This window comes from Oncorhynchus mykiss, chromosome Y (genome assembly GCF_013265735.2).
Source record: "Oncorhynchus mykiss isolate Arlee chromosome Y, USDA_OmykA_1.1, whole genome shotgun sequence".
NCBI lineage: Eukaryota > Metazoa > Chordata > Actinopteri > Salmoniformes > Salmonidae > Oncorhynchus > Oncorhynchus mykiss.
Genome location: NC_048593.1, coordinates 131,227 through 156,651, shown reverse-complemented (window position 1 = coordinate 156,651; position 25,425 = coordinate 131,227). Strand labels below are relative to the sequence as shown.

The 25,425-nt window shown below is 41.3% G+C and overlaps 1 protein-coding gene across 1 annotated transcript; it reads right to left on the bottom strand.

Annotated features, from left to right (window-relative positions):
- Positions 1-7,393: 7,393 nt before the first annotated feature.
- LOC110509486 (SWI/SNF-related matrix-associated actin-dependent regulator of chromatin subfamily B member 1-A) lies at positions 7,394-24,873 on the bottom strand. The gene is given in 10 exon segments (XM_036967766.1): positions 7,394-8,978; positions 9,703-9,834; positions 14,212-14,402; positions 14,550-14,716; position 14,824; positions 15,101-15,227; positions 20,962-21,099; positions 21,458-21,597; positions 21,680-21,808; positions 24,780-24,873. Coding segments are annotated over 10 exon segments (1,149 nt in total). The 5' UTR covers positions 24,864-24,873; the 3' UTR covers positions 7,394-8,938.
- Between the last annotated feature and the right edge of the window lie 552 nt (positions 24,874-25,425).

The following is a 25,425-nucleotide window of genomic DNA, read 5'->3' as shown; positions in this document are numbered from 1 at the left end:
GCTCCGCCCTCAATCGTAAGGCTCTCCAGAGGGTAGTGAGGTCTGCACAACGCATCACCGGGGGCAAACTACCTGCCCTCCAGGACACCTACACCACCCGATGTCACAGGAAGGCCATAAAGATCATCAAGGACATCAACCACCCGAGCCACTGCCTGTTCACCACGCTATCATCCAGAAGGCGAGGTCAGTACAGGTGCATCAAAGCTGGGACCGGGAGACTGAAAAACAGCTTCTATCTCAAGGCCATCAGACTGTTAAACAGCCACCACTAACACTGAGTGGCTGCTGCCAACACACTGACACTGACTCAACTCCAGCCACTTTAATAATGGGAATTGATGGGGAATAATGTAAATATATCACTAGCCACTTTAAACAATGCTACCTTATATAATGTTACTTACCCTACATTATTCATCTCATATGCATACGTATATACTGTACTCTATATCATCGACTGTATCCTTATGTAATACATGTATCACTAGCCACTTTAACTATGCCACTTTGTTTACATACTCATCTCATATGTATATACTGTACTCGATACCATCTACTGTATCTTGCCTATGCTGCTCTGTACCATCACTCATTCATATATCCTTATGTACATATTCTTTATCCCCTTACACTGTGTACAAGACAGTAGTTTTGGAATTGTTAGTTAGATTACTTGTTATTACTGCATTGTCGGAACTAGAAGCACAAGCATTTCGCTACACTCGCATTAACATCTGCTAACCATGTGTATGTGACAAATAAAATTTGATTTGAATTTGATTTGATTTAATTAGATTTGATTTACTCTGCGTCTCACAAAGACATGGCGGTTGTAACCAAAAATCTCAAATTTGAACACATCAGACTAAAGGACAGATTTCCACCGGTCTAATGTCAATTGCTCATGTTTCTTGGCCCAAGCAAGTCTCTTCTTATTATTGATGTCCATTAGTAGTGGTTTCTTTGCAGCAATTCGACCATGAAGGCCTGATTCACAGTCACCTCTGAGCAGTTGATGTGTCTGTTACTTGAACTCTGTGAAGCATTTATTTGGGCTGAAATTTCTGAGACCGGTAACTCTAATGAACTTATCCTCTGTAGCAGAGGTAACTCTGGGTCTTCCTTTCCTGTGGCGGTCCTTATGAGAGTCAGTTTCATCATAGCGCTTGATCGTTTTTGCAACTGCACTTGAAGAAACATTCAAAGTTTTGGAAATTTTCCAGATTGACTGACCATGTCTTAAAGTAATGAAGAATTGTCATTTCTCTTTGCTTATTTGAGTTGTTCTTGCCATAATATAGACTTGGTCTTTTACCAAATATGGCTATCTTCTGTACACCACCCCTACCTTGTCACAACACAATTGATTGGCTCAAACGCATTGAGGAAAGAAATTCGACAAATTAACTTTTAACAAGGCACACCTGTTAATTGAGAGAATGTGATGAGTGTTCAAAGCTGTCATCAAGGCAAAAGGTGGCTACTTTAAAGAATTTGAAATATAAAACATATTTTGATTTATTAATCACTTTTGGGTTATTTATTATATGATTTCATATGTTTTATTTCATAGTTTTTGTCTTCACTAATATTATACAATGTAGAAAATAGCTCAAATAAATAAAAACCCTTGAATGAGTAGGTGTGTCAACTTTTGACTGGTACTGTGTATGTGTATATATCACTGTGTATGTTTATATATATCAATGATAAAAAAAACAAATATATATATACACTTACGTTCAAAAGTTTGGGCATAGAAATGTCCTTGTTTTTGAAAGAAAAGCTATTTTGTTTTCCCATTAAAATAACGTCAAATTGATCAGAAATATAGTGTAGACATTGTTAATGTTGTAAATGACTATTGCAGATGGAAATGGCAGATTTTTTATGGAATATCTACATATGCGTTTAGAGGCCCATTATCAGCAACCATCACTCCTGTGTTCCAATGGCACGTTGTGTTAGCTAATCCAAGTTTATCATTTTAAAAGGCTAATTGATAATTAGAAAACCCAATTATGTTAACACAGCTGAAAACTTTTGTCCTGATTAAAGAAGCAATAAAACTGTCCTTCTTTAGACTAGTTGAATATGTGGAGCATCAGCATTTGTGTTTCGATTACAGGCTCAAAATGGCCAGAAACAAAGAGCTTTCTTCTGAAACTCGTCAGTCTATTCTTGTTCTGAGAAATGAACTCTATTCCATGCTAGAAATTCCCAAGAAACTGAAGATCTCGTACAACGCGGTGTACTACTCCCTTCACAGAACAGCGCAAACAGGCCCTAACCAGAATAGAAAGAGGAGTGGGAGTCCCCAGTGCACAACTGAACAAGAGGACAAGTACATTAGAGTGTCTAGTTTGAGAAACAGATGCCTCACAAGTCCTCAACTGGCAGCTTCATTAAATAGTACCCACAAAACACCAGTCTCAATGGTTAACAGTGATGAGTCGACTCCGGGATGCTGGCCTTCTAGGCAAGGACAGTTTTATTGCTTTTTGAATCAGGACAACAGTTTTCAGCTGTGCTAACATAATTGAAAAAGGGTTTTCTAATGATCAATTAGCCTTTTAAAATTATAAACATGGATTAGCTAACACAATGTGCCATTGGAACACAGCAGTGTCAGTTGCTGATAATGGGCCTATGAAGATAATCCATTAAAAAATCAGCCGTTTCCAGCTACATTAGTCATTTACAACATTAACAATGTCTACACTGTATATCTGATCAATTTGATGTTATTTTAATGGACAAAAAAATGATTTTCTTTCAAAAACAAGGACATTTCAATGTAAGCCCAAACTTTTGAACGGTAGTGTATATATATATATATATTAGTTTTTTTTATCATTGTAGTTATCGCGTTATCGTCCTTGGTGTGGACGGCCTTTAAATAGATTTTTGCTCCTCCCACTAACGGGTAAGGGTTCCATCTTGTTATTCTATTGAGCTAGCCCTTTTTTGTGAATAAAAGTGTCATCATATATTCCTCATTTGCACAAGGCTACTACTAGGCTACTTTTGCTTTCTTCCAATGTAATGCTTCAACCACTAAAAACTGCTCATACACATGGTCTAAAGTTTGGGGGAGGATGAGCATATTCTCACGCCAAGTTCAGATTTTGAGTTTGAGTTTATTTTATTTTTACAGGGACAGTGCACATTAATCAACGTTTCAGTAAAAGTGCCGGTTTTAGCCAGCCGGCTAATTTTCAACCGCAGTCCCTGGGCATGTAATTTTCGAACTTTTGTGTGGGAACTGGCGCACGCATGTTTCTGGGCATATTTTGTCCATATGCAACGTTTATAAATGTGGCCCCTGCACTTGTCCTGATGGTGACACTGAAGAATGAGAATCATATTGGCATGTCGAGGAGGAGGAACGCAGTCTGAGGGGGGAGCAAGCCTGTACAGGCTCAGACACAGGCATGCACATACACTTGACCTCTGCTATTTTATACATGCATTATTCAGGTGGCAAGAGGATGTTGCCAAGTTCGAAAAAGTTCAGCTATGTACAGTTTCAGATTTTCCAGAGTTTAACTGATACAAAAGTGTTGCATTATGTGGACCAAGGCTGAAATAAGGGGGCAAAGTTATTTGTTGGCTACTCTAAGGAATAGGGAGGCCTTTCAAGCTGACAATTCTTTCAGTGGATCACTGTGTTGTCACAATCATGCCCCCCTCCAAGATGTAGACTCCCCTACAATATTTTTTGTATTACTTTTATTGTAAATAACAATAGAATATGTTTCTGAACACATGTGGGTACTACCATGATTATGGATAATCATGAATGAATCATGAATGAATCGTGAATGATGATTAGTTACAGATGCCCAATAACAGGCGAGGTAAGCATTTGCGGGCCACTAGAGATCATGGTTCGAGTCCAGGCTCTGTCACAGCGGGCTGCGACCGGGAGACCCGTGGGGTGGCACACAATTGGCCCAGAGTCGTCCGGGTTAGGGGAGGGTTTGGCACGCAGGGATGTCCTTGTCCAACCGCGTTCTAGCGACTCCTGTGGCGGGCCGGGTGCATGCACGCTGACAAGGTCGCCAGGTGCATGGTGTTTCCTCCGACACATTGGTGAAGCTGGCTTCCGGGTGGGTTAAGTGGGCATTGTTTGAAGAAGCAGTACGGCTTGGTTGGGTCGTGTTTCGGGGGACGCATGTCTCTCATGGCTTCGGGCAACGAGGAGACAATTGGATACCACGAAAAACGGGTAAAAGTTATTTTTAAATTTAAAAATAAAGAAGTGCCCATTCAAGAAGGCTCAAGGTCATTGGCCACAGATAAAATGACATCAAATCACATTATACCCACAGTAGCTGTGATTGGACTGATCATGTCAACATCATACTTTCAAAATCTTATCTAACAAGCTAGCAGTCATCATCATGAATCAAGTTGACAATATACTAGCAAATCCTTTTCAATCGTTGTCATATGCAGAGAAATTATGTAGAGCAATTATAGGTAAAACGTATCAGTGCTCATCGGCCATTGGACATAAACATTACACAACAAGTTGAAAATCTCAATGAGTGTTTTGGAAGGAATCCGTGGTTAACTGCAAGCATTGCAAAGCAATCACTAGCCTGCTATTCAGTGGAGAGGATGTATGGTCCAAGTCTGGCTTTAAGGGTCTCCTTTCCAAGCTCACAAGGATAACCATTCAACATTGGGCATGCTGTCAATCCAGCATGACTTCTGCCGCTTTCAAAATAACTGGAAACTCAGAGAACTCTGACTTCAGCAAGTTCAAGACAACTGGGAACTAAAAAATTAATTTGTTTTGAACGGTCATCCAACTCGGAATTCAAATTGTGAACTCGGGCCTCTTTCAAGAGCTCCAACCTGAAGATCACTAACGACATGATTCTACCTTATTTTTTTCAGAGTTCCCAGTTGTCATGAAAGCACCATAAATCCAGGAATGCCAGACTTTGATGAAAGTTTGATGACAAAATCTGACCACGAAGTGAGCACAGCACAAGGTAGCACAAGGTGAGTCCAAAAATGTATTGTATACTGCTGCATACATTTTGTAATATGCCAGGGAGATATGTCTACTGTAGCTAAGAGAGTAATACTATATGTATGTTGTGTTGTAAGCTGTTAGTAGCCCATGTGCCTCACCCTAATAATTTGGTCCCTTTTCCCCTCATAATTTAGCCTACTGTTCTGACTTGGTGGTGCATATGTAGTCTATAGCCTGTTTTAGAGAAATGTCATTATCGGATATTGTAAGAGCTTTCATTGTCTGCTTATTGTCCCCTTTATTTATCCTACCTGACTTGGTGTACAGGGAGAATACTGTAAGAACAGACCGTGTTTTTATGGCGCCAATGAGGGTGACTGCCGTTTTATTAGCAAACAGCTGGAGGCAGGGCTTTCTCCTATAGAGCTCCATTTTTATGGAATGGTCTGCCTACCCATGTGAGAGATGCAGACTCGGTCTCAACCTTTACGTCTTTACTGAAGACTCATCTCTTCAGTGGGTCATATGATTGAGTGTAGTCTGGCCCAGGAGTGTGAATGTGAACGGAAAGGCTCTGGAGCAACGAACCACACTTGCTGTCTCTGCCTGGCCGGTTCCCCTCTCTCCACTTGGATTCTCTGCCTCAAACCATATTACAGGGAGTGAGTCCCTGGCTTACTGGTGCTCTTTCATGCCGTCCCTAGGAGGGGTGCGTCACTTGAGTGGGTTGAGTCATTTACGTGATCTTCCTGTCTGGGTTGGCGCCCCCCCTTGGGTTGTGCCGTGGAGGAGATCTTTGTGGGCAATACTCGCCTTGTCTCAGGATGGTAAGTTGGTGGTTGAAGATATCCCTCTACTGGTGTGGGGGCTGTGCTTTGGCAAAGTGGGTGGGGTTATATCCTTCCTGTTTGGCCCTGTCCTGGGGTATCATCAGATACCACAGTGTCTCCTGACCCCTCCTGTCTCAGCCTCCAGTATTTATGCTGCAGTAGTTTGTGTCGGGGGGCTAGGGTCAGTTTGCTATATCTGGAGTACTTCTCCTGTCTTATCCAGTGTCCTGTGTGAATTTAAGTATGCTCTCTCTAATTCTCTCTTTCTCTCGGAGGACCTGAGCCCTAGGACCATGCCTCAGGATTACCTGGCATGATGACTCCTTGCTGTCCCCAGTCCACCTGGCCGTGCTGCTGCTCCAGTTTCAACTGTTCTGCCTGCGCTACGGAATCCTGACCTGTTCACCGGACGTTCTACCTGTCCCAGACCTGCTCTCTAGAGACAGCAGGAGCGGTAGAGATACTCTGAATGATCGGCTATGAAAAGTCAACTGACATTTACTCCTGAGGTGCTGACTTGCTGCACCATCGACAACTACTGTTATTATTATTATTTGACCATGCTGGTCATTTATGAACATTTGAACATCTTGGCCATGTTCTGTTATAATCCCCACCCGGCACAGCCAGAAGAGGACTGGCCACCCCTCATAGCCTGGTTCCTCTCTAGGTTTCTTCCTAGGTTTTGGCCTTTCTGGGGAGTTCTTCCTAGCCATTGTGCTTCTACACCTGCATTGCTTGCTGTTTGGGGGGGTTTCTGTACAGCACTTTGAGATATCAGCTGATGTACGAAGGGCTATATAAATACATTTGATTTGATTTTATTGGTTCTTAATCAACCATGCTATTTTATTTGTTTTTTCGCATTGTTTGTAACTTATTTTGTACATAATGTTGCTGCTGGACATCAGAACCGCAATTACTCACCTTGAATTGGAGACAGAAATGTTATTTAATGAGTCAGACAAGAGGGATTTACTCCAGACATCCAAACAGGCCCTCAACCCCGACACAAGAGAAAGAGACATATTTCACAGAAGGAGATCTGGGTGCCGTGTGAGGATCAGGCGACGAGTGGCTAATCTGCCTTTGCCATCCATACTATTAGCCAACGTACAATCGTTGGAAAAGAAATGGGACGAAGTAAAAGCACGTACCTCTTGCCGTGTGGTAGCAGAGCGAATAGTCTATGACTAGGGTGGCTGGAGTCTTTCACAATTTTTAGGGCCTTCCTCTGACACCGCCTGGTATGTAGGTCCTGGATGGCAGGAAGCTTGGCCCCTGTGATATAATTCACTATATCATAATTCCAGTGGGTCAGAAGTTCACATACACTAAGTTGACTGTGCCTTTAAACAGCTTGGAAAATTCCAATTCCAAAACTGTCATGGCTTTAGAAGCTTCTGATAGGCTAATTGACATCATTTGAGTCAATTGGAGGTGTACCTGTGGATGTATTTCAAGGCCTACCTTCAAACCCAATTGCTCGGACGACATTTCTTATTTCTCTATGATCTTTGTCCCCATGTACAAGAATTTGTAGGGCAACATATAATATTCATTTCAAATGTCTGGTTTATGTTATTTTATTAAAAAAAGGAAACTTAAAAACTAAAAAATTTACTAAAAGTATCAGCATAAATACATAACTTTACATTATTCCCAAGAGTTGAGTCTGTGTTTCTATTAACAGACAGATCAAGTCCGTCAGCATTGTCTATCATGAGAGATAGGAGTGCATCAAAGCAGTATTACAGGTAGAGCTCACTTAGATGGTGAGTCCGTACAATCGACAAAGGCTACATTTCATACGGACAAATACACTCTACCCATGGCCCCTTTTATATACCACGTCATCTCATCAGAAATGAGTAGTGGTTGAACCACTAGAGGGGCTAGAAATGGATAAGGCTCCTTGAACAGTCTGTGATCTGGGATCAGACGTCATTTTTCTAATTAATGGGAGATGTGACATTGGTACTGGATTAGTATGACAATCAAGCATAGAGTTAGTTTAATATTATGGGGGCTGTAAGAAGGGACCAGTTGACTGTCTATTGTCACGTTTGTTTGTGTGTGTGTCTCCACAGAGGGCACATAGGAGTTGACTGTTAGCTGACTAGAAGCAGTGGTGTGCCACAAAACTTTTCCTAATCTTGATAAAAATGTTTGAACACTCTGGAATTTGGATTTGGGAGCACCTGTGCCAGTCAGATAATAGAATAAATGGTACATTGTTACATCTGTATCGTTGTTCCAAGTCCAGTGCACTCAGGCTGTTACATCTGTATAGTTGTTCCAAGTCCAGTGCACTCAGGCTGTTACATCTGTATCGTTGTTCCAAGTCCAGTGCACTCAGGCTGTTACATCTGTATAGTTGTTCCAAGTCCAGTGCACTCAGGCTGTTACATCTGTATCGTTGTTCCAAGTCCAGTGCACTCAGGCTGTTACATCTGTATCGTTGTTCCAAGTCCAGTGCACTCAGGCTGTTACATCTGTATCGTTGTTCCAAGTCCAGTGCACTCAGGCTGTTACATCTGTATCGTTGTTCCAAGTCCAGTGCACTCAGGCTGTTACATCTGTATAGTTGTTCCAAGTCCAGTGCACTCAGGCTGTTCCATTTGTATCATTTGAGGGGCTCGCATCACGAGCAAAGTCATTTTTATTATTTTACTTAGTCTGTGATCATTGATCTGTGAACCATTAGCACTTGTAAGTTTGATTAGGCTTAGCGAGAGTAATTTATTAGCTATACCACAGCCTCTTGCCATGAAAACAAACGGAGCGTGGCTTTGTGTCCGTCGTTGTACCTCACAGACCGTTCAAAACTCAATACCTATTTGCAGGATACTCTTAAAGGGGTATACACAAATTAACCTTCATGAGTAAGGAACTATGAAAATACTTCAAACAAACCCTATTTAATAAACATTTGTCACAGAAAATAGATGATATGCAATATAGATCAGATGGATGTCATTACCACTAAATAAATTAATAGGGACATTTTTGGTGTGCAAGGCATAATTGTATATCCCATCAAGGTGTGCCACGGTTCAAAAAGGTTGGGAACCACTGGACTAGAGGCTCTGTAGTAGCTTATTGGTGCTTCTCTCTACCAGGCGGGGGCAGTGTTGGCAAGTCGTCTCATGCGCCTGAAAGGAAAACACATTAAATAGGTTACTATGGGAAAGGGGGATACCTAGTCAGTTGTACAACTGAATGCATTCAACTAAAATGTGTCTTCCGCATTTAACCCAACCCCTCATGTGGCAGATGGGCTGGCATAAATACAACACAGTAGAAAACATTCTTAGATGGGAAATATGATGTAGGATAGAAGTTCATACTTTTCTGACCAAATACCCTATTCCAAATTATAACTGGTTTTACACGGATCAGTTTTCAATTGTCTGAGTGGTGCAGACTAAAATAAATGCCTGAATCTTGTTGTCTCTTCCTGAACATTTAATTAGTGCACTGTTAATACAACAATCCCCCCAAAATGGTGCATGTCAGCAGTCAAGTGTTCAAGTTAAAGTACTTTGCTCTGCATTGTTCTCAATGTCCAGAGCAAAAAACTGTCGTCATGACGCGTGTTCCATCTTAAAATTTGACTGATGACATGCACAATCATTTGGGATTGTATTAACAGCGGAATAATGAACAAAATACTAAAAACAGTTTGAATGTGGTATTCCTTTTCTACAACAGTGGACATAGAGATGAGGAGGAGACGAGGGCGCTAGTTGGAAAGTAAGGCTATCTCAATTGGTCTTTCTGTGATTCCTCACATCTCCTCGAGGGAAGATGGAGGAAAAATGTAAAGATGAATTGAGAAAGAACTAGGTTTTGAATGCCAGGCTGTCTCTGTCTTACCTGGTGTTCCTGTCCTGGTCCCTGATCTTCTTCTCCATCTCTGCATCTGTCAGGGTCTCCAGCAGAGGGCACCATGTGTCAGCGTCGCCTGTGTTGCGGATGGCAATCTCCACCTTTGGCAGGGGGTTCTCACTGCAGAAAATGACAGAGCGACAGGAAATGAGACGGCAAAACTAGGAAGAGAGCGCCCAGGATGGGACATGCTGCAGTCATGGTGTGTTGAAGAAGTGGGAGAGGAAATAAGAGGCATCTTGGAGGAGAAAAACAACATGGCCACCCTTGTCACTCTTGTGCTAGTGCCATTTTGATGAGGAATAGACATACCCTTGATCCAAACGGATAAAATCACGACTTATTCAAACTTTTTTTTAAGTTTTGGGAAATTTCGTATTCAAATTGTGTGATGATCATGTTTTTTTAACGAAGATGCCATCTTGATAAGTAAAGCACAGATTCACCACTAGCACACTCCGCCAAAGCAATGAAAACAGTCATACAGTATCCATCAATCAAACCTCGCTCGGCCCACTACGGCATTTGACATACCTGCAGTCAAAATGCCTCCATTTCTGTTTGTTTTTATCCCCATGGTATAAGGGATTCTAAACTAACACATGCCTTTTCAGTTTGACAAATGAAGAACTGGGAGAATAGATAAAGGCACCAGTGGAACCATTTTGTCTGATAACATCTGGATTTCTGATGCTCTCTCTACATAGTTACAACAATAAGCCACACAGTTTTCTGTGTTCTACTGAGCCATTTACTTTGTTTGTATTCTTTTATTATTTCTTGTTGTTGTTGCATTGTCGAGAATGGACCTGCAAGTAAGCATTTCGTTGGATGGTGTATTCCATGTGTACCCTGTACATACAACTAATACAACTTCAAACTTGTGTGTAGTGCAGTTTGTAGACCAACCAACAGTGAGAACTACATAGTTTTCCCTGACTTGGCAGAAACAGAATATCATACAACTTCATAGGCTTTTTTATTCATAATACAAGTAAAAATGGTTTCCTTGGGGTGGACAAGCCCTGCAAAGTCAAGTCAACAGATGAGAGAGAGAGATAAAGTGTAAATGTACTCAGCTTCCCAAGGCAGATCATGTCAAGAGAACGTGGGTGGTGAGGGTTTAGCTTGGGAGGAGAGGGGTAGTAGTTCAAGTAATTCAAAATAATATTGACCTGAAATCAGCCCTATAAAAAGACAGACAAGTGGGGGAAGAGAGTAGAAAAGATCATTCATTTGCAATGCAAAACAAAAAGGCATGATAGAAAAACTCTCCAGTCCTCATTTACACACAATCAATGACTTGAAATGACTCAAAAGCATTGGCATTAGGGTTGGCAATCGATTACTAATTTCTCCATTTGCTATTTCAGTTCATTTCATGAAATGTCCATTGGTGAAATGGAATCGACCACCACTGTTTGATAAGCAGGTGACACACAATGGAACAGCCCATGTGAACAAAACATCCCAAATTAACAGAGCCAAGCTAATGCGATGAGAAACCATGCAGGGCAGAGTGGGGGAGGAAAAACACACAAACAAACAGGCTGTACTTTACAGTGGTTCCTCCTTTAAAAGTTGCGTCATATCTTGCGTGCTGCCGCAGCATTCAGTGGCATGTCGTTTAAATTGTCAGCCATTTTTTTTGTTACTGCAAGTTATTTCTAGTTTGACCACCAGAGGGCATATTTGAGAAGCATTTGATAGTATTCCGTGTTGGCATTAGCAGAGAATTTTAAACCTTTTTTGTAATAAGATAGTATATGGGATTTATATTAAGAAATGTTGATTAATTAATTTGATTAATATTATGGTGTTTCTATTCAGAGAAAAACAAAAAAACAGGGTTTCCGTTAGGATGGAATGGAAAATATTGCGATTGTTCAACATGATGGTTGGAAGTAGGCTACAGGATTGGAGGATTCTAAATGTTTTGCCTTCGTTAGAGAACTTTGTTCCAATATTTCTGTAAATTAGTGATATTTATTCCCATTGTAATTCATTACGGATCCATAACTAAAAATCAACATCTGCATTTTGAAAGAGTATTTTTTTTATCATTATTTTATTAACTAAATGTGCTTATTTGTTTATTAGGCTACTGTGCAGTCTACAATACATACTGTAGTAAACATGGGAAAGTGCCTAATTCCTTACATAAGGGAAAGCAGGTCTGTACTACAGAATGCAGGGCACGCGGGGGACCGGTGTTATTTCATAGTTGTGATGTCATCACTATTATTCTACAATGTAAAAAATAGTAAAAATAAAAAGAAAAAATAAAGAAAAATCCTGGAATGAGTAGGTGTGTCCAAACCTTTGACTGGTACTTGCTTAATTAATTGATTAATATTATGGTGTTTCTATTCCATGAAATTTTAAAACCCTCCGAGTTTCTGTTAGAATGGAAAGGAAAATATGGCGCTGTATAACGTGACGGTCGGCAGCACAGTACTGGGCTATTTAGCTAAAGAATCCCTGTGTGCGGACGGGAGACCGGGGTTCAATCCCCCGACGGGGAGGAAGGAGTAGGCTTGTCTCAGAGTCACCATGCTGGTCTCAGAGCAGCACGAAACGGTGCTAAAATAGCTGTAGGCTTTTGCTTCTAACTTCAATTGATAGTGTTTTTAGCCACAATCAGCCCCAACCCCAATTAATACATTTGGGCACAGTCGATAGCATGCTGGACTTTAGGCTAGAATGTTGAGGGTTCGAAATCTGCTCCCTGCTTGTTTCATTACATTATTATGCCGGTCTCTTCCACGCGTCATTCAGGATGCTTGTGGGCGTGCTGGCAGGATCTGTTTTTTATTATGTAAAAAAACCTGGTATTGGATGATTGAAAAAGAAAACTTGCTAAGTAGTGATTTTTGTAAATTAACTTCAAGACAAAAAAATATGCACAATCGTTTGTCTCTACAAAAATTCCTCTCAATTGTAATTTTTTTGCTTGACTCGTTATGACGATATAACTATTGACATTTGCTTCCCCTGTAATGTTTTGTCAGCCATCTTTGCTGAAGAAAGTCACCAGGGACAGGTGGCTCGCGTCAAATTCGTCATTGGAACCACTCGATATGATTGGTCATATAAAAACCTTGGGACCCAAATGCATAATGAGTGCTCTACCTCCCCCTTGTGGTGGTCTGGAGCAATGAATCCGTGACGCTGGGTACCTCTAAGGCCCGCTGTGTAAGCTCGCAACTTTTAAAGGAGGAACCACTGTATGTCTGTCTCACTGTCTGGGAGAAAATCTGTACAACGTTAAGACATTTCAATATGTAAAACGATCGCCATTAGACGCTAAAGGGACCGTTTTAGTGTTTAGTTGGCTGGAAACTCCCTATGGATGAAGCTTTTGTTTCGGTGGAAAAACACATGGTACCCGTGCTTGTGAATAATGGATGAAGGCTAAAGGGTGTGTGTGTGTGTGTGTACACTCTGTGGTGTAAACAAGATGCAGGCTGTCTGTGTGTTTGAAATTAAAATCCCAACTTGGGAGTCATAGGCAGGCAGCCAACTTTTAAACGCCTCCCCACACACTCTTAAGACACCACACAACACATGCAAATGCCTCAAACTGACCTCATGTTCATGTCACTGTGAGATATAGTTAATCTTACAGAAGGAGGTTTACATACACTTAGGCTGGAGTCATTAAAACTAGTTTTTCAACCACTCCACACATTTCTTGTTAACAAACTATAGTTTTGGCAAGTCGGTTAGGACATCTATTTTGTGCCTGACAAGTAATTTTTCCAACAATTGTTTACAGAGATTATTTCACTTATCATTCACTGTATCACAATTCCAGTGGGAAGTTTACATACACTATGTTGACTGTGCCTTTAAAGAGCTTGGAAATTCCAGAAAATGATGTCATGGCTTTAAAAGCTTCTGATAGGCTAATTGACATCATTTGAGTCAATTGGAGGTGCACCTGTGGATGTATTTCTAAAAACATGTCTTCACTTTGTCATTATGGGATATTGTGTGTAGATGAGTGAGAAAAAATGATATTTAATCTATTTTGAATTCAGGCTGTAACAACAAAATGTGGAATAAGTCAAGAGGCATATTAAAATACATCACACTGGGGGAACTAAATGTGTTCTGGCCTTATTCCAGCAAGTATCCATGATACTGGCAACCTTACATCTTGACTATTTAAAATATCTATTCTACAAAACAGTATGGGGAATGCTGCATTTAGGCTGAAAAATGTGTCGAGACAAAGACCTTCCGATCAAAGAGTTGCAAAATATGTGTTTCTCCAACTCTCCATTTTGTCATTACACTGGACAATGCATAGGATGTTAAAATGTCTGACCGAGCATGTGTGTGAACTGGGAAGGTTCTGTCTGGATCCATCAGTGTCATTAGGTGTGCTCTGTGTCCATACATGTGTATTTAGTGTTGTTTTTGTTTGGTGTGTGTGCGTTTGTGCAAATGCATATTTTGCATTTATATGCATGTTTTGAGCATCTGTGGTACCTGAAGGCGTACGTTCTCTGGTGCCAGCTGAGCTGGCCGAGGATGCTGTAGGCAATGGTAGTAACAAACTCTCCTCCCAGGCCCAGCTCGGAGCACAGCATCAGGGCAAACGTCTCCGGAGAGTTCTCCCTCTCCGACATGTCCCACTCAAACTGGTCCACCAGGGAGATGTTCCCCACGTGGATGTTCAGCTGAGACACACATACACGTTTAAGAAATACAGTATGTATAGGACTGATGTTATGACAAACCCTTCATGTTATTACTGAGATGCAGCCCTTGGCCTGTGCTCCCATTGCAGCAGTGAATTGATTGTGTGTGACTGTGTATGTGCCCACCTTGATGATGACCCTCTGGTCGGTCTGTTCATCCAGGATGCTGTCTGTGGGGTAGGACTCTATCTGCTGGCGGATAGCTGAGGCGATGGCCGGGACAAAGGCCAGGGGGTTCAGGTCCAGGTCGTCACACAGGATCTCAGCAAACATCTCCGGGGTCATCAGCTTCTCTGGAGGGACAGGATAGGACGGTGAGTGGAGGCAAAGACAGAATGAACAGGGGTGAATGTCAATAGTTTGAGTGGCTTCCTATCCTCATGTTCTTTCCTATAATCACCCTGATGTGAAAGAACAAGGCTGATGAGAGCAGGATTTTTTCTTGGTAGGCATCCATCACTTTGCTTCCAGTGTATTTTCAGATCAGTGCAGATGAAGCAGATGAGACTAGGATAGGAAGGAAGCCACTTTAGACTATTGAGATGTGGCTCAAAGTGCGGCTGTTGCTGGGCAGCGATTCTATAACCTTAAGTAATTTTCAGAATAACATCCCAAACTAGAGTTTGTAACTCCAAAGCGGTCTTCCAGCCAAGGGGAATGGATAGTGGAGCCGTAACATTCATGTTCCAGGTGAAGGCATCTCGGAGCTTCTGCCCGTCAATCTCCATGTCCAGACGAATGGGAACCAACACCTCGGCCTGAGACGCATTCTCGTGGATCACCGCCGGGTCGTGGTCGTCAAAGCTTCACAGAGGGAAAAGGGGGAGAAGACAAGGTATTAGATCACGCTACAACCTACGAAAAGTAGTAAAATCATTTGTTTGTCTCCCCATCATTCTTGGAGACATTTAAAGACACTTATCGTGAATACCAGGTGGTAACATCTACCCCTAATTTAGCTTCTACTCATCTTCAGCTGGTTGTTGCTAACAAAAGATGAACCCAATAAGCGCCATTGTACAACGGTGGCCACCATTTGGAATGTATGATGAATTGATGTTTATCACATGGGAATTCTGTGTCTCTCTCTCTCATCATTCTACTAGCCTGGTGGTCCAGGCTGTTTTTACTTTAGCCAACTGCTTTCCATGTTCATTCATTTGTTATGTCAACATGTGTTTGGCATGACAACGATAGAAGAGGTGGCTCCGCACATACAGAATGGGACCAGGTTGGTATCCTACACATTCTTAGTAAAGTATTTTTAGTTCTGTGTTAGACCTCAGGAAGATTAGCTGACGGCATGACCTCAGCTAATGGGCATCCTAATAGAATTCAAATTCAACAATGGTCAATTCTATTGTCCTGCAAAATTGGGTGCACAGTGAAAGATTCAGTCATTTGTCGCTCTATAGGGTATTTTCTGGACTAAATGTCCATCAACACTAGCATTCAGAGCAGCATACACAACATGCACTGTTCAACAGATCACATCTGCACCAGAAAAAAGGAGAGATGTTCACTAGCGAGGCCACAGAATGGATCCTCTGCTAAAACCACAGGAAAAGAGCAATGCTTTGAGCCAGACATGCTGACTTATGTGTTTTCAAGCTTTCAAAAAAAAAAGATGTGATTTCTAGAATTGGATGGGCCTTTTGGAGACAATTGCATCACAACTGTTGACTGCATAGCAGGGAAAATGATAAAGTAACATTTGTTTTGGACCTGGTGAGGAGGATTCCAACAAACAGAACAGTAGTAGACCTCAGGGGTAAACAAGTGTTGTGTATTATCCCACCCTGGTGCATTCCATCCAAGCCCTAACAAAGACAGCATCTCGGGAACACTACACTAATGCTGTTTCCAACAACCTGTGTTCTCTATCATCCTCACTAGCATGATAGCATCATAGGCTATACAAGGTGAAAAGGCGCATTCACCCACAGTTTGCGTCGCTCTTTGTTCCTTCAAATAATTAAGTTATTTAGGCCTCCATTTTTCACAAGTCAAGGGTGTCTTATTCCTAAACTAACTTTTCCACCATTAGATAGATACTAAATGATGTTAGGATCTTGTTTATGTACTTTACTTTATTATCTCAACCGTAAACAATCTAGAGAGCTTAGTTACAAACACAAACAGCAACTAAACAAAGATGCCATGAAAACAAGAGATATAGTCAGAGACTGTTGAAAACATGGCAACGGCGCTTAAAAGCCTCCATCTTTCAAGGTCAGCAAAAAGTGCCCGAGTAGGCGGATCTGTTTTGATATGTTCCAGCGACACAATTAAATGCTTTTGTTATCTAGACAAGTGGGCTGTGGGAAGGATGTTCTCATAGACAGTCATGTCAGGGGACAGTGCTTGCTTTCTGGAAGACCACAAGAAAAACACTCGATGAATGAGCAACTCTACCTAATTTAAAAACCAGAGGGAGTCTCAGTGACCCTGGACGACCTCTGTCTCAAGTTGTATCTCCTGACCCTCAAATAGCTTGAGAGGGTGAAACAGACTGCGACTGAACCATTCCTTCATTTTCCCCACACTAAGGATCACCGTCATGCAGTCACTGAGCGACGTTATGACGAGCAGAGTGGAGACTCATCCGCTAATGTGGACATCTCAGGACTTTTCCAAAGGCTCATTTTCACAAGAGAAATGGAGCAAGTACCTCGGTCAATGAGAAAAAGAGTACAAAGACACTTTTGCACAAGTCATCAAAAGGGCCCTTCTAACCCAGCCTGAAAAGTGCAAAGATTATTCTCAATGTAGGTCTTTCTATAAATAATGGGGCCAATGTGTCACATTGCGATCAACATTTCAAAATGGTTTGAAATAAAACATATATTTTTATGCAGTTCCAAATGTGTACTTATGGGCCAATTTGCATATATTCCTCTAAGTCCACTTACAACATCATAAGCCTAGGACTATACATCCTTAAGCAGGGTTGATACAGACAAGTCAAATTTAAGGACTTTCAGGGAGGAACTTTTTCCAAGTACGTAATTGTCATTTTCAAGGACCTCGATGTTATAAAATTGTGCAGCAGCGGTTAAGAGCATTGGGCCAGTAACCAAAAGGTTGCTGGTCAGAATCCCAGAGTCGACTAGGTGAAAAGTCTGTTGATGTGCCCTTGAACAAGGCACTTCAACCTAATTGCTCCTGTAAGTCGCTCTGGATAAGAGCATCTGCCGAACGACTAAAATGTAAGGCTTAATATAGAACCCCTCCCTCCCCAAAAATATGCAAAGGGTAAATTTTTAAAAAGGTCAATTACCACTAAGAATAAATTACTTTTTTAGGCTTTGCCAATGCACTGATTTTCAAATGATTATTATATAAAAAATATGAGCATAATATAGACTTGCCTGACTAAATAAATTGGATGCATGCATGTTTATTTCTCTGTAGCCTATGTGGCAAATTCAGGCTCACATAATAAAGCCATGAACAAAAGTAGCATTAACCTCAACATCTATTTTGATAATGAGTAAGCGAACAAAAAAACATATGAAAACATGAACACATTACCTTGATGCTTTCTCTGTTAAATCTAACAAGACCCTGCTGTAAATCAAGCAGACTAAAACAGATGATCAACATCAATTCGCCAGGGACATTAGATCCCATGTGCATCCAGTCACAACGGTCTTCACCGACGTACTGTAACAAATGAGACACCAACATATTCTGGACAATCCTCAACAACACCTTTTTTTCAGCACTTGTTTTATGAAATCTAGTAAAATGTCAATACAGAAAGTAAAAACCACTAAATAAAATACCATTTCATTCCTACCGTCATCCAATGACATCTAGGCAGTTTCTACAGCGATTTGTCTGGGAATAAAAGACAACACAAACACTTCCCTTTAGGACTCAGAGACAAATTACAAACGTATTCCCTTGATAAGACCAGCATGAATACAAACATATTCCATGATTTTAAAATAATTAAATAAAAAAAGTATCACCACAAGAGCCGTTTCTCACTTGACTGTCATTCAGAAAATTCCTTCCTGGATCAGATAATGTGTGGAATTATCACAGTGTAATTAAACAGCTCGACACCAAATGTTGGATGCATAAGTATTACAAAATTGAAGAACCACGTTAACGAAGTATCTATTTACAGCACAAGTCAAAAGTTTGGACACACCTACTCATTCAAGTTTTTTTGTGTATGTGTGACTATTTTCTACATTGTAGAATAATAGTGGAGACTTCAAAACAACACGTGTAATCATGAAGTAAAAAAAAAAAAAAAAAAAGTGTCAAACAAATCAAAATATATTTCATATTTGAAATTCTTCAAAGTAGCCACCCTTTGAGTTGATGGCAGCTTTGCACACTCTTGGCATTCTCTCAACCAGCTTCAACTGGAATGCTTTTCCAACAGTCTTGAAGGAGTTACCACATATGCCGAGCACTTGTTGGCTGCTTTTCCTTCACTCTGCGGTCCTCAACTCCTTCCAAACCATCTCAATTGGGTTGAGGTCAGGTGATTGTTGAGGCCAAGTCATTTGATGCAGCACTCCATCACTCTCCTTCTTGGTCAAATAGCCCTTACACAGCCACAGCCTGGCAGTTGTAACCAAAAATCGCAAATTTGGACTCATCAGACCAAAGGACAGATTTCCACCAGTCTAATGTCTATTGATCATGTTTCTTGGCCCAAGCAAGTCTCTTCTTATTATTGGTGTCCTTTAGTAGTGTTCTCCTTGCAGCAATTCGACCATGAAGGCGTAATTCACAGTCTCCTCTGAACAGTTGATGTTGAGATGTGTCTGTTACTTGAACTCTGTGAAGCATTTATTTGGGCTGAAATTTCTGAGGCAGGTAACTCTAATGAACTTATCCTCTGTAGCAACTGCACTTGAAGAAACTTCCAAAGTTCTTGAAATTTTCCGGATTGACTGACCTTCATGTCTTAAAGTAATGATGAACTGTCATTTCTCTTTGCTTATTTGAGCTGTTCCTGCCATAATATGGACTTGGAGTTTTACCAAATCTTCTGTATACCACCCCTACCTTGTCACAACACAACTGATTGCCTCAAATGCATTAAGGAAAGCAATTGCACAAATTAACAAGACACACCTGTTAATTGAAATGCTGGTTGAGAGAATACCAAGAGTGTGCAAAGCTGTCATCAAGGCAAAGGGTGGCTACTTTGAATAATCTCAAATATACTTAGATTTGATTAACACTTTATGTACTACATGATTCCATATGTGTTATATCATAGTTTTGATGTCTTCACTATTATTATACTCTGTAGAAAGTAGTTAAAATAAGGAAAAACCCTGGAATGAGTAGGTGTGTCCAAACTTTTGACTGGTACTGTAGGTTAAGTAAGCTTCAAGGTAAGGTGACTTTCGGTTAGACACATTGTATTTTGCAAAGACGCATTCTATTTTGCAATTATTTTGGGCGGATTTGTGTGCCCATGAAAACCGTTTTCACCACGTAACACAAAATAGATTTCTGAGATCTACACTAAACAAACATGTAAACGCAACAATTTCTAAGATTTGACTGAGTTAGTATAAGGAACACAGTCAGCTGAAATAAATTAATTAGGTCCTAATCTATGGATTTCACAACTGGGAATACAGATATGCATCTGTTGGTCACAGAACCCGCAAAAAAAGGTAGGGGCATGGATCAGAAAACCAGTGTGTGACCACCATTCGCCTCATGCAGCATGACATCTCCTTTGCATAGAGTTGATCAGGCTGTCGATTGTGGCCTGTTGCCCCACTCCTCTTCAATACCTGTGCTGGATATTTTGGTGGGAACTGGAACACACTGTCGTAAACGTTGATCCAGAGCATCTCAAACATGCTTAATGGGTGACGTGTCTGGTGAATATGCAGGCCATGGAAGAACTGGGACATTTTCAGCATCCAGGAATTGTGTACAGTCGTGGCCAAAAGTTTTGAGAATGACACAAATATTAATTTTCACAAAGTCTGCTGCCTCAGTGTCTAGATATTTTTGTCAGATGTTACTATGGAATACTGAAGTAGAATTACAAGCATTTCCTAAGAGTCAAAGGCTTTTATTGACAATTACATGAAGTTGATGCAAAGAGTCAATATTTACAGTGTTGACCCTTCTTTTTCAAGACCTCTGCAATCCATCCTGGCATGCTGTCAATTAACTTCTGGGCCACATCTGACTGATGGCAGCCCATTCTTGCATAACCAATGCTTGGAGTTTGTCAGAATTTGTGGGTTTGTGTTTGTCCACCCGCCTCTTGAGGATTGACCACAAATTCTCAATGGGATTAAGGTCTGGGGAGTTTCCTGGCCATGGACCCAAAATATCGATGGCAAGGTGCTCCATCATGCTGGAAAAGGCATTGTTCCTAGGAAATACTCACTTGTACCCTAGTTTATAGAAAGATGCATGTGTATTGCTCCAAGACGAAATGGCACAGGTCTATCTATTTAAAATTGCATACACGCACTCAGTGTATGTGTATCAATACAGACACACCCACTGGCCAATGTGGGTTTGCTTTCCTCACCACAGGGGGAAGGTCCTCTTCTTGTCGTGGCCCATTCGGTTGCGATTGATGGTGGTGGAGCAGGGCACAGCATCCAGGTGGTGGGAGCAGTTGGGCAGCGTGGGGACCCACTGGCTGTTCCTCTTTGCCTTCTGCTCCCTGGGATGGACAGAGAAGTACTAGGGACTTTTGACATGAGGACATACGATGAACAAAACCCATTTGGCTTAGTTCACACTCTAAAAAGGCTCTACTCAAATACAGCACATCAAACGGTGACACTTTCTGTACTTTGAAAGTTCTATATCTTGAAAAAATTATGCTAATATTCAAACAAATTTGGGACTGGATCAGCAGTGGACGAATGAAACAAATAGCAAAAGATAGTTTTAGTGGAATTTCTGTTTTGGCAGGCATACTCCCGAAATTAGGTATGAATCATATTGTCATGCACTAGCAGTACTCGGTTCTTTCCTAACGCAAAAGACTATATGGTGAGATAAGAGGGAGGCATTACCTGAGGTACGCCGGTGGCTCTGTGCTTACGGAAACTGCTTTGTACTTCTCATCATTCCCCTCAAAGATCTCTTCACATTCGGACACCTTCAGCAGAGTCACACTTGTGGCTAAAAGTTGTGTTAATAATATCCTAGAGTTCTACTTGCGGTCTGGACTTATAGGCTAAGTGGCTGTGTGAAAAACAATAAAAATACAGTTTTCATAAGATAATGTGTCTGACAAGAGTGTGTTACTCACCGTGTGATGATGCTACAATCTTCTTCCTTTCCTCTACTGAGGCTAACCTCCTCCAGAGTGATGGGTACCTTTTATACAGAGAGCCCCTGAACATACGGAGGTAGTTTCCAACCTGAGGGCAAGGAAGATAGTTTTTTTTTTGCGTTAAGAGTATAGGGCCCAGACAGTCCAGAAACAACCCCAAGACCCTACACTTCATGTAGCTCCCTGTTCACCTACCACTGCGTGGTCGTGCACGACTCCAACACCATCATCATGTTTACTGACGACACAACGGTGGTAGGCCTGATCACTGGAGATGATGAGACAGCCCACAGCAGGGTTTCCCAAACTAGGAGTCGCAACCCCATGAGGGGGTCACCTGACGTGAAAACATGGTGAGGAGATCACGTCAGAAACCTCCGATAGCCGTTAGATGTGGTTGTAATAAACAGACCGGTTTCTGTTTTCTTCCTACAAATGTGGCTCTGTCTTTTCAAAGGTTTAAGCTACAAAGTATTATGACCCATCACTGAGAGATACGACTCTCAGGAACACGTACAGTGGGGCAAAAAAAGTATTTAGTCAGCCACCAATTGTGCAAGTTCTCCTACTTAAAAAGATGAGACCTGTAATTTTCATCATAGGTACACTTCAACTATGACAGACAAAATGAAGAAAAAAATCCAGAAAATCACATTGTAGGATTTTTTATGAATTTATTTGCAAATTATGGTGGAAAATAACTATTTGGTCACCTACAAACAAGCAAGATTTCTGGCTCTCACAGACCTGTAACTTCTTCTTTAAGAGGCTCCTCTGTCCTCCACTCGTTACCTGTATTAATGGCACCTGTTTGAACTTGTTATCAGTATAAAAGACACCTGTCCACAACCTCAAACAGTCACACTCCAGACTCCACTATGGCCAAGACCAAAGAGCTGTCAACGGACACCAGAAACAAAATTGTAGACCTGCACCAGGCTGGGAAGACTGAATCTGCAATAGGTAAGCAGCTTGGTTTGAAGAAATCAACTGTGGGAGCAATTATTAGGAAATGGAAGACATACAAGACCACTGATAATCTCCCTCGATCTGGGGCTCCATGCAAGATCTCACCCCGTGGGGTCAAAATTATCACAAGAACGGTGAGCAAAAATCCCAGAACCACACGGGGGGACCTAGTGAATGACCTGCAGAGAGCTGGGACCAAAGTTACAAAGCCTACCAGTAGTAACACACTACGCCGCCAGGGACTCAAATCCTGCATGATATTGATCCCAAACACACCGCCCGGGCAACGAAGGAGTGGCTTCATAAGAAGCATTTCAAGGTCCTGGAGTGGCCTAGCCAGTCTCCAGATCTCAACCCCATAGAACATCTTTGGAGGGAGTTGAAAGTCTGTGTTGCCCAGCAACAGCCCCAAAACATCACTGCTCTAGAGGAGATCTGCATGGAGGAATGGGCCAAAATACCAGCAACAGTGTGTGAAAACCTTGTGAAGACTTACAGAAAACGTTTGACCTCTGTCATTGCCAACAAAGGGTATATAACAAAGTATTGAGATAAACTTTTGATATTGACCAAATACTTATTTTCCACCATAATTTGCTAAATAAATTCATTAAAAATCCTACAATGTGATTTTCTGGATTTTTTTTCTCATTTTGTCTGTCATAGTTGAAGTGTACCTATGATGAAAATTACAGGCCTCTCATCTTTTTAAGTGGGAGAACTTGCACAATTGGTGGCTGACTAAATACTTTTTTGCCTCACTGTATGACAAAACTATTTCCCTCTACTCTGCCCACAAGCCATTAGAACCGAGTGGACAAGACCAGGCACTAAATCAGACTGGTGGACAAGAATATCATCAACGATCATAAAACATTACTGCCTGATGATCTTCTGACCTTTTAAATACCTTTCCGATGCATGTTAGTCACTTCAAACCATACTGTCTTCAGATTGAAATACTGTAAAAAAAAAAAAAAATACTGTCAGACTGATTTGTAATAGACAGTCATAGCCTAAATTACAAATTAAACATTGGCCATTGATTACATAACTTTTTTCCACATGGGTGGGGGTGGGGGTCACCCCCAAAAGTGATATCAAAACGGGGTCGCAGGCCAAAAAAGTTGGGGAACCCTTGGCCTACAGGGAGGAAGTCAGTGACCAGGTCAACAACCTCTCCATCAACCTCAGACAGGACAAGGAGCATATCGTGGACTACAGGAAACAGGGGGCGAACACGCCTCCATCCACATCGGGTTGAGAGTTCCTCACTAAGAAACTTATTAAAATGGTCCACACACAGTCATGAAGAAGGCGAGATCGCACCTCTTCCTCCTCAGGAGTTTGAAAGTTTTTGGCATGGGCCCTCGAGTTCTTCAGGTGCACCATTGAGACCATAATTGACTGGCTGCATCATTGCTTGGTAATGGAAACTGCACCACCCTCAATCGCATGGCACTCCAGGGGGTGGTGTGGACAGCCTAGTAAATCACTGGAGCCGAGGTCCCTGCCATCAGGACCTTTTATTTTAGCACTGACTACGCACACCCACAGGACTCACACACTTAATTTGCTCACACACATTCACACGGACTAATATACCCTGCTGTCTAATCATATAGCCTGATGCCTAAGTCACCTTACCTCTGCACATGCCTACCTCTACCACGCCAGTATCCCTGCCCAATGTAAATATGGTATTGGCACTGACTCTGTCTACCTTACTTACTTTCTCGTGTTCGTCATATTTGTCGTGTGTTTTTGTTAGAACCACCAAGACCACACAGTCACAACAATAACTGACTTGGCTAACGTTAGCTAGCAAGCAGTTAGTCGACATTGATTGGGCCAATAGTACGCTCACTTGATTTTGTGCGTATTACTACAATAGACAATGTAGACTACACTCTAATTGCATGCGAGCTTGACGGTGCTAGAGAACTAGCCAGACATGATTCATTCTGCATAGCGCAATGTTTTGCTAGCTATGAGATGTAACGTTAGCTAGCTTTCATGACAGACAACAATGGCGCAGGCTGATGATGGCCAAAATGCTGTATTGCTAAATAAATATTGCTCATACAAACCTCTGATCCAACCATGTAGAAGTCTCCATCTTGCTCTAGCTGCAATTTAATCGGCTTCTGGCCAAAGGTTTTGCTTAACGCCATTTTTACAATAGCTAGCTAAGTAGCTAACATTAACAAAGCTACACAACGCATGCTCAAACCGCGGTGTTCAAAAGCACCACTTCTGCGCGCACAACAGTGTAATACAATTTCAGACAAACGTTTTCTTATTGTATCATGTGTCACTTCTGCGTGCACAACAGTGTAATACAATTTCAGACAAACGTTTTCTTATTGTATCATGTGTCACTTCTGCGTGCACAACAGTGTAATACAATTTCAGACAAATGTTTTCTTACTGTATCATCATAGTTAAATTGATTTGAATCAATGTTCCTCATATTTCCCCATCATAAACTACCCCACCCCTTCCACCTCTTCGCTGTCCACTGTACTCTTGGGAAAAGGTAGGTCTGGTAAAATTCTCCTGAACAAATTCAAAGATTTTGGATTAGAAGTTTAATAGTCACATGTACAGGATTGAAGGTGTACATCTTAAATTCTGAGCTCCAACAATGCAGGTCAATGTGAAATAAAAACAATACTAAATAATATAAATAAAATATAGTAGTAAAAATAACAGTGTCCATTGGGATGGAGGCAG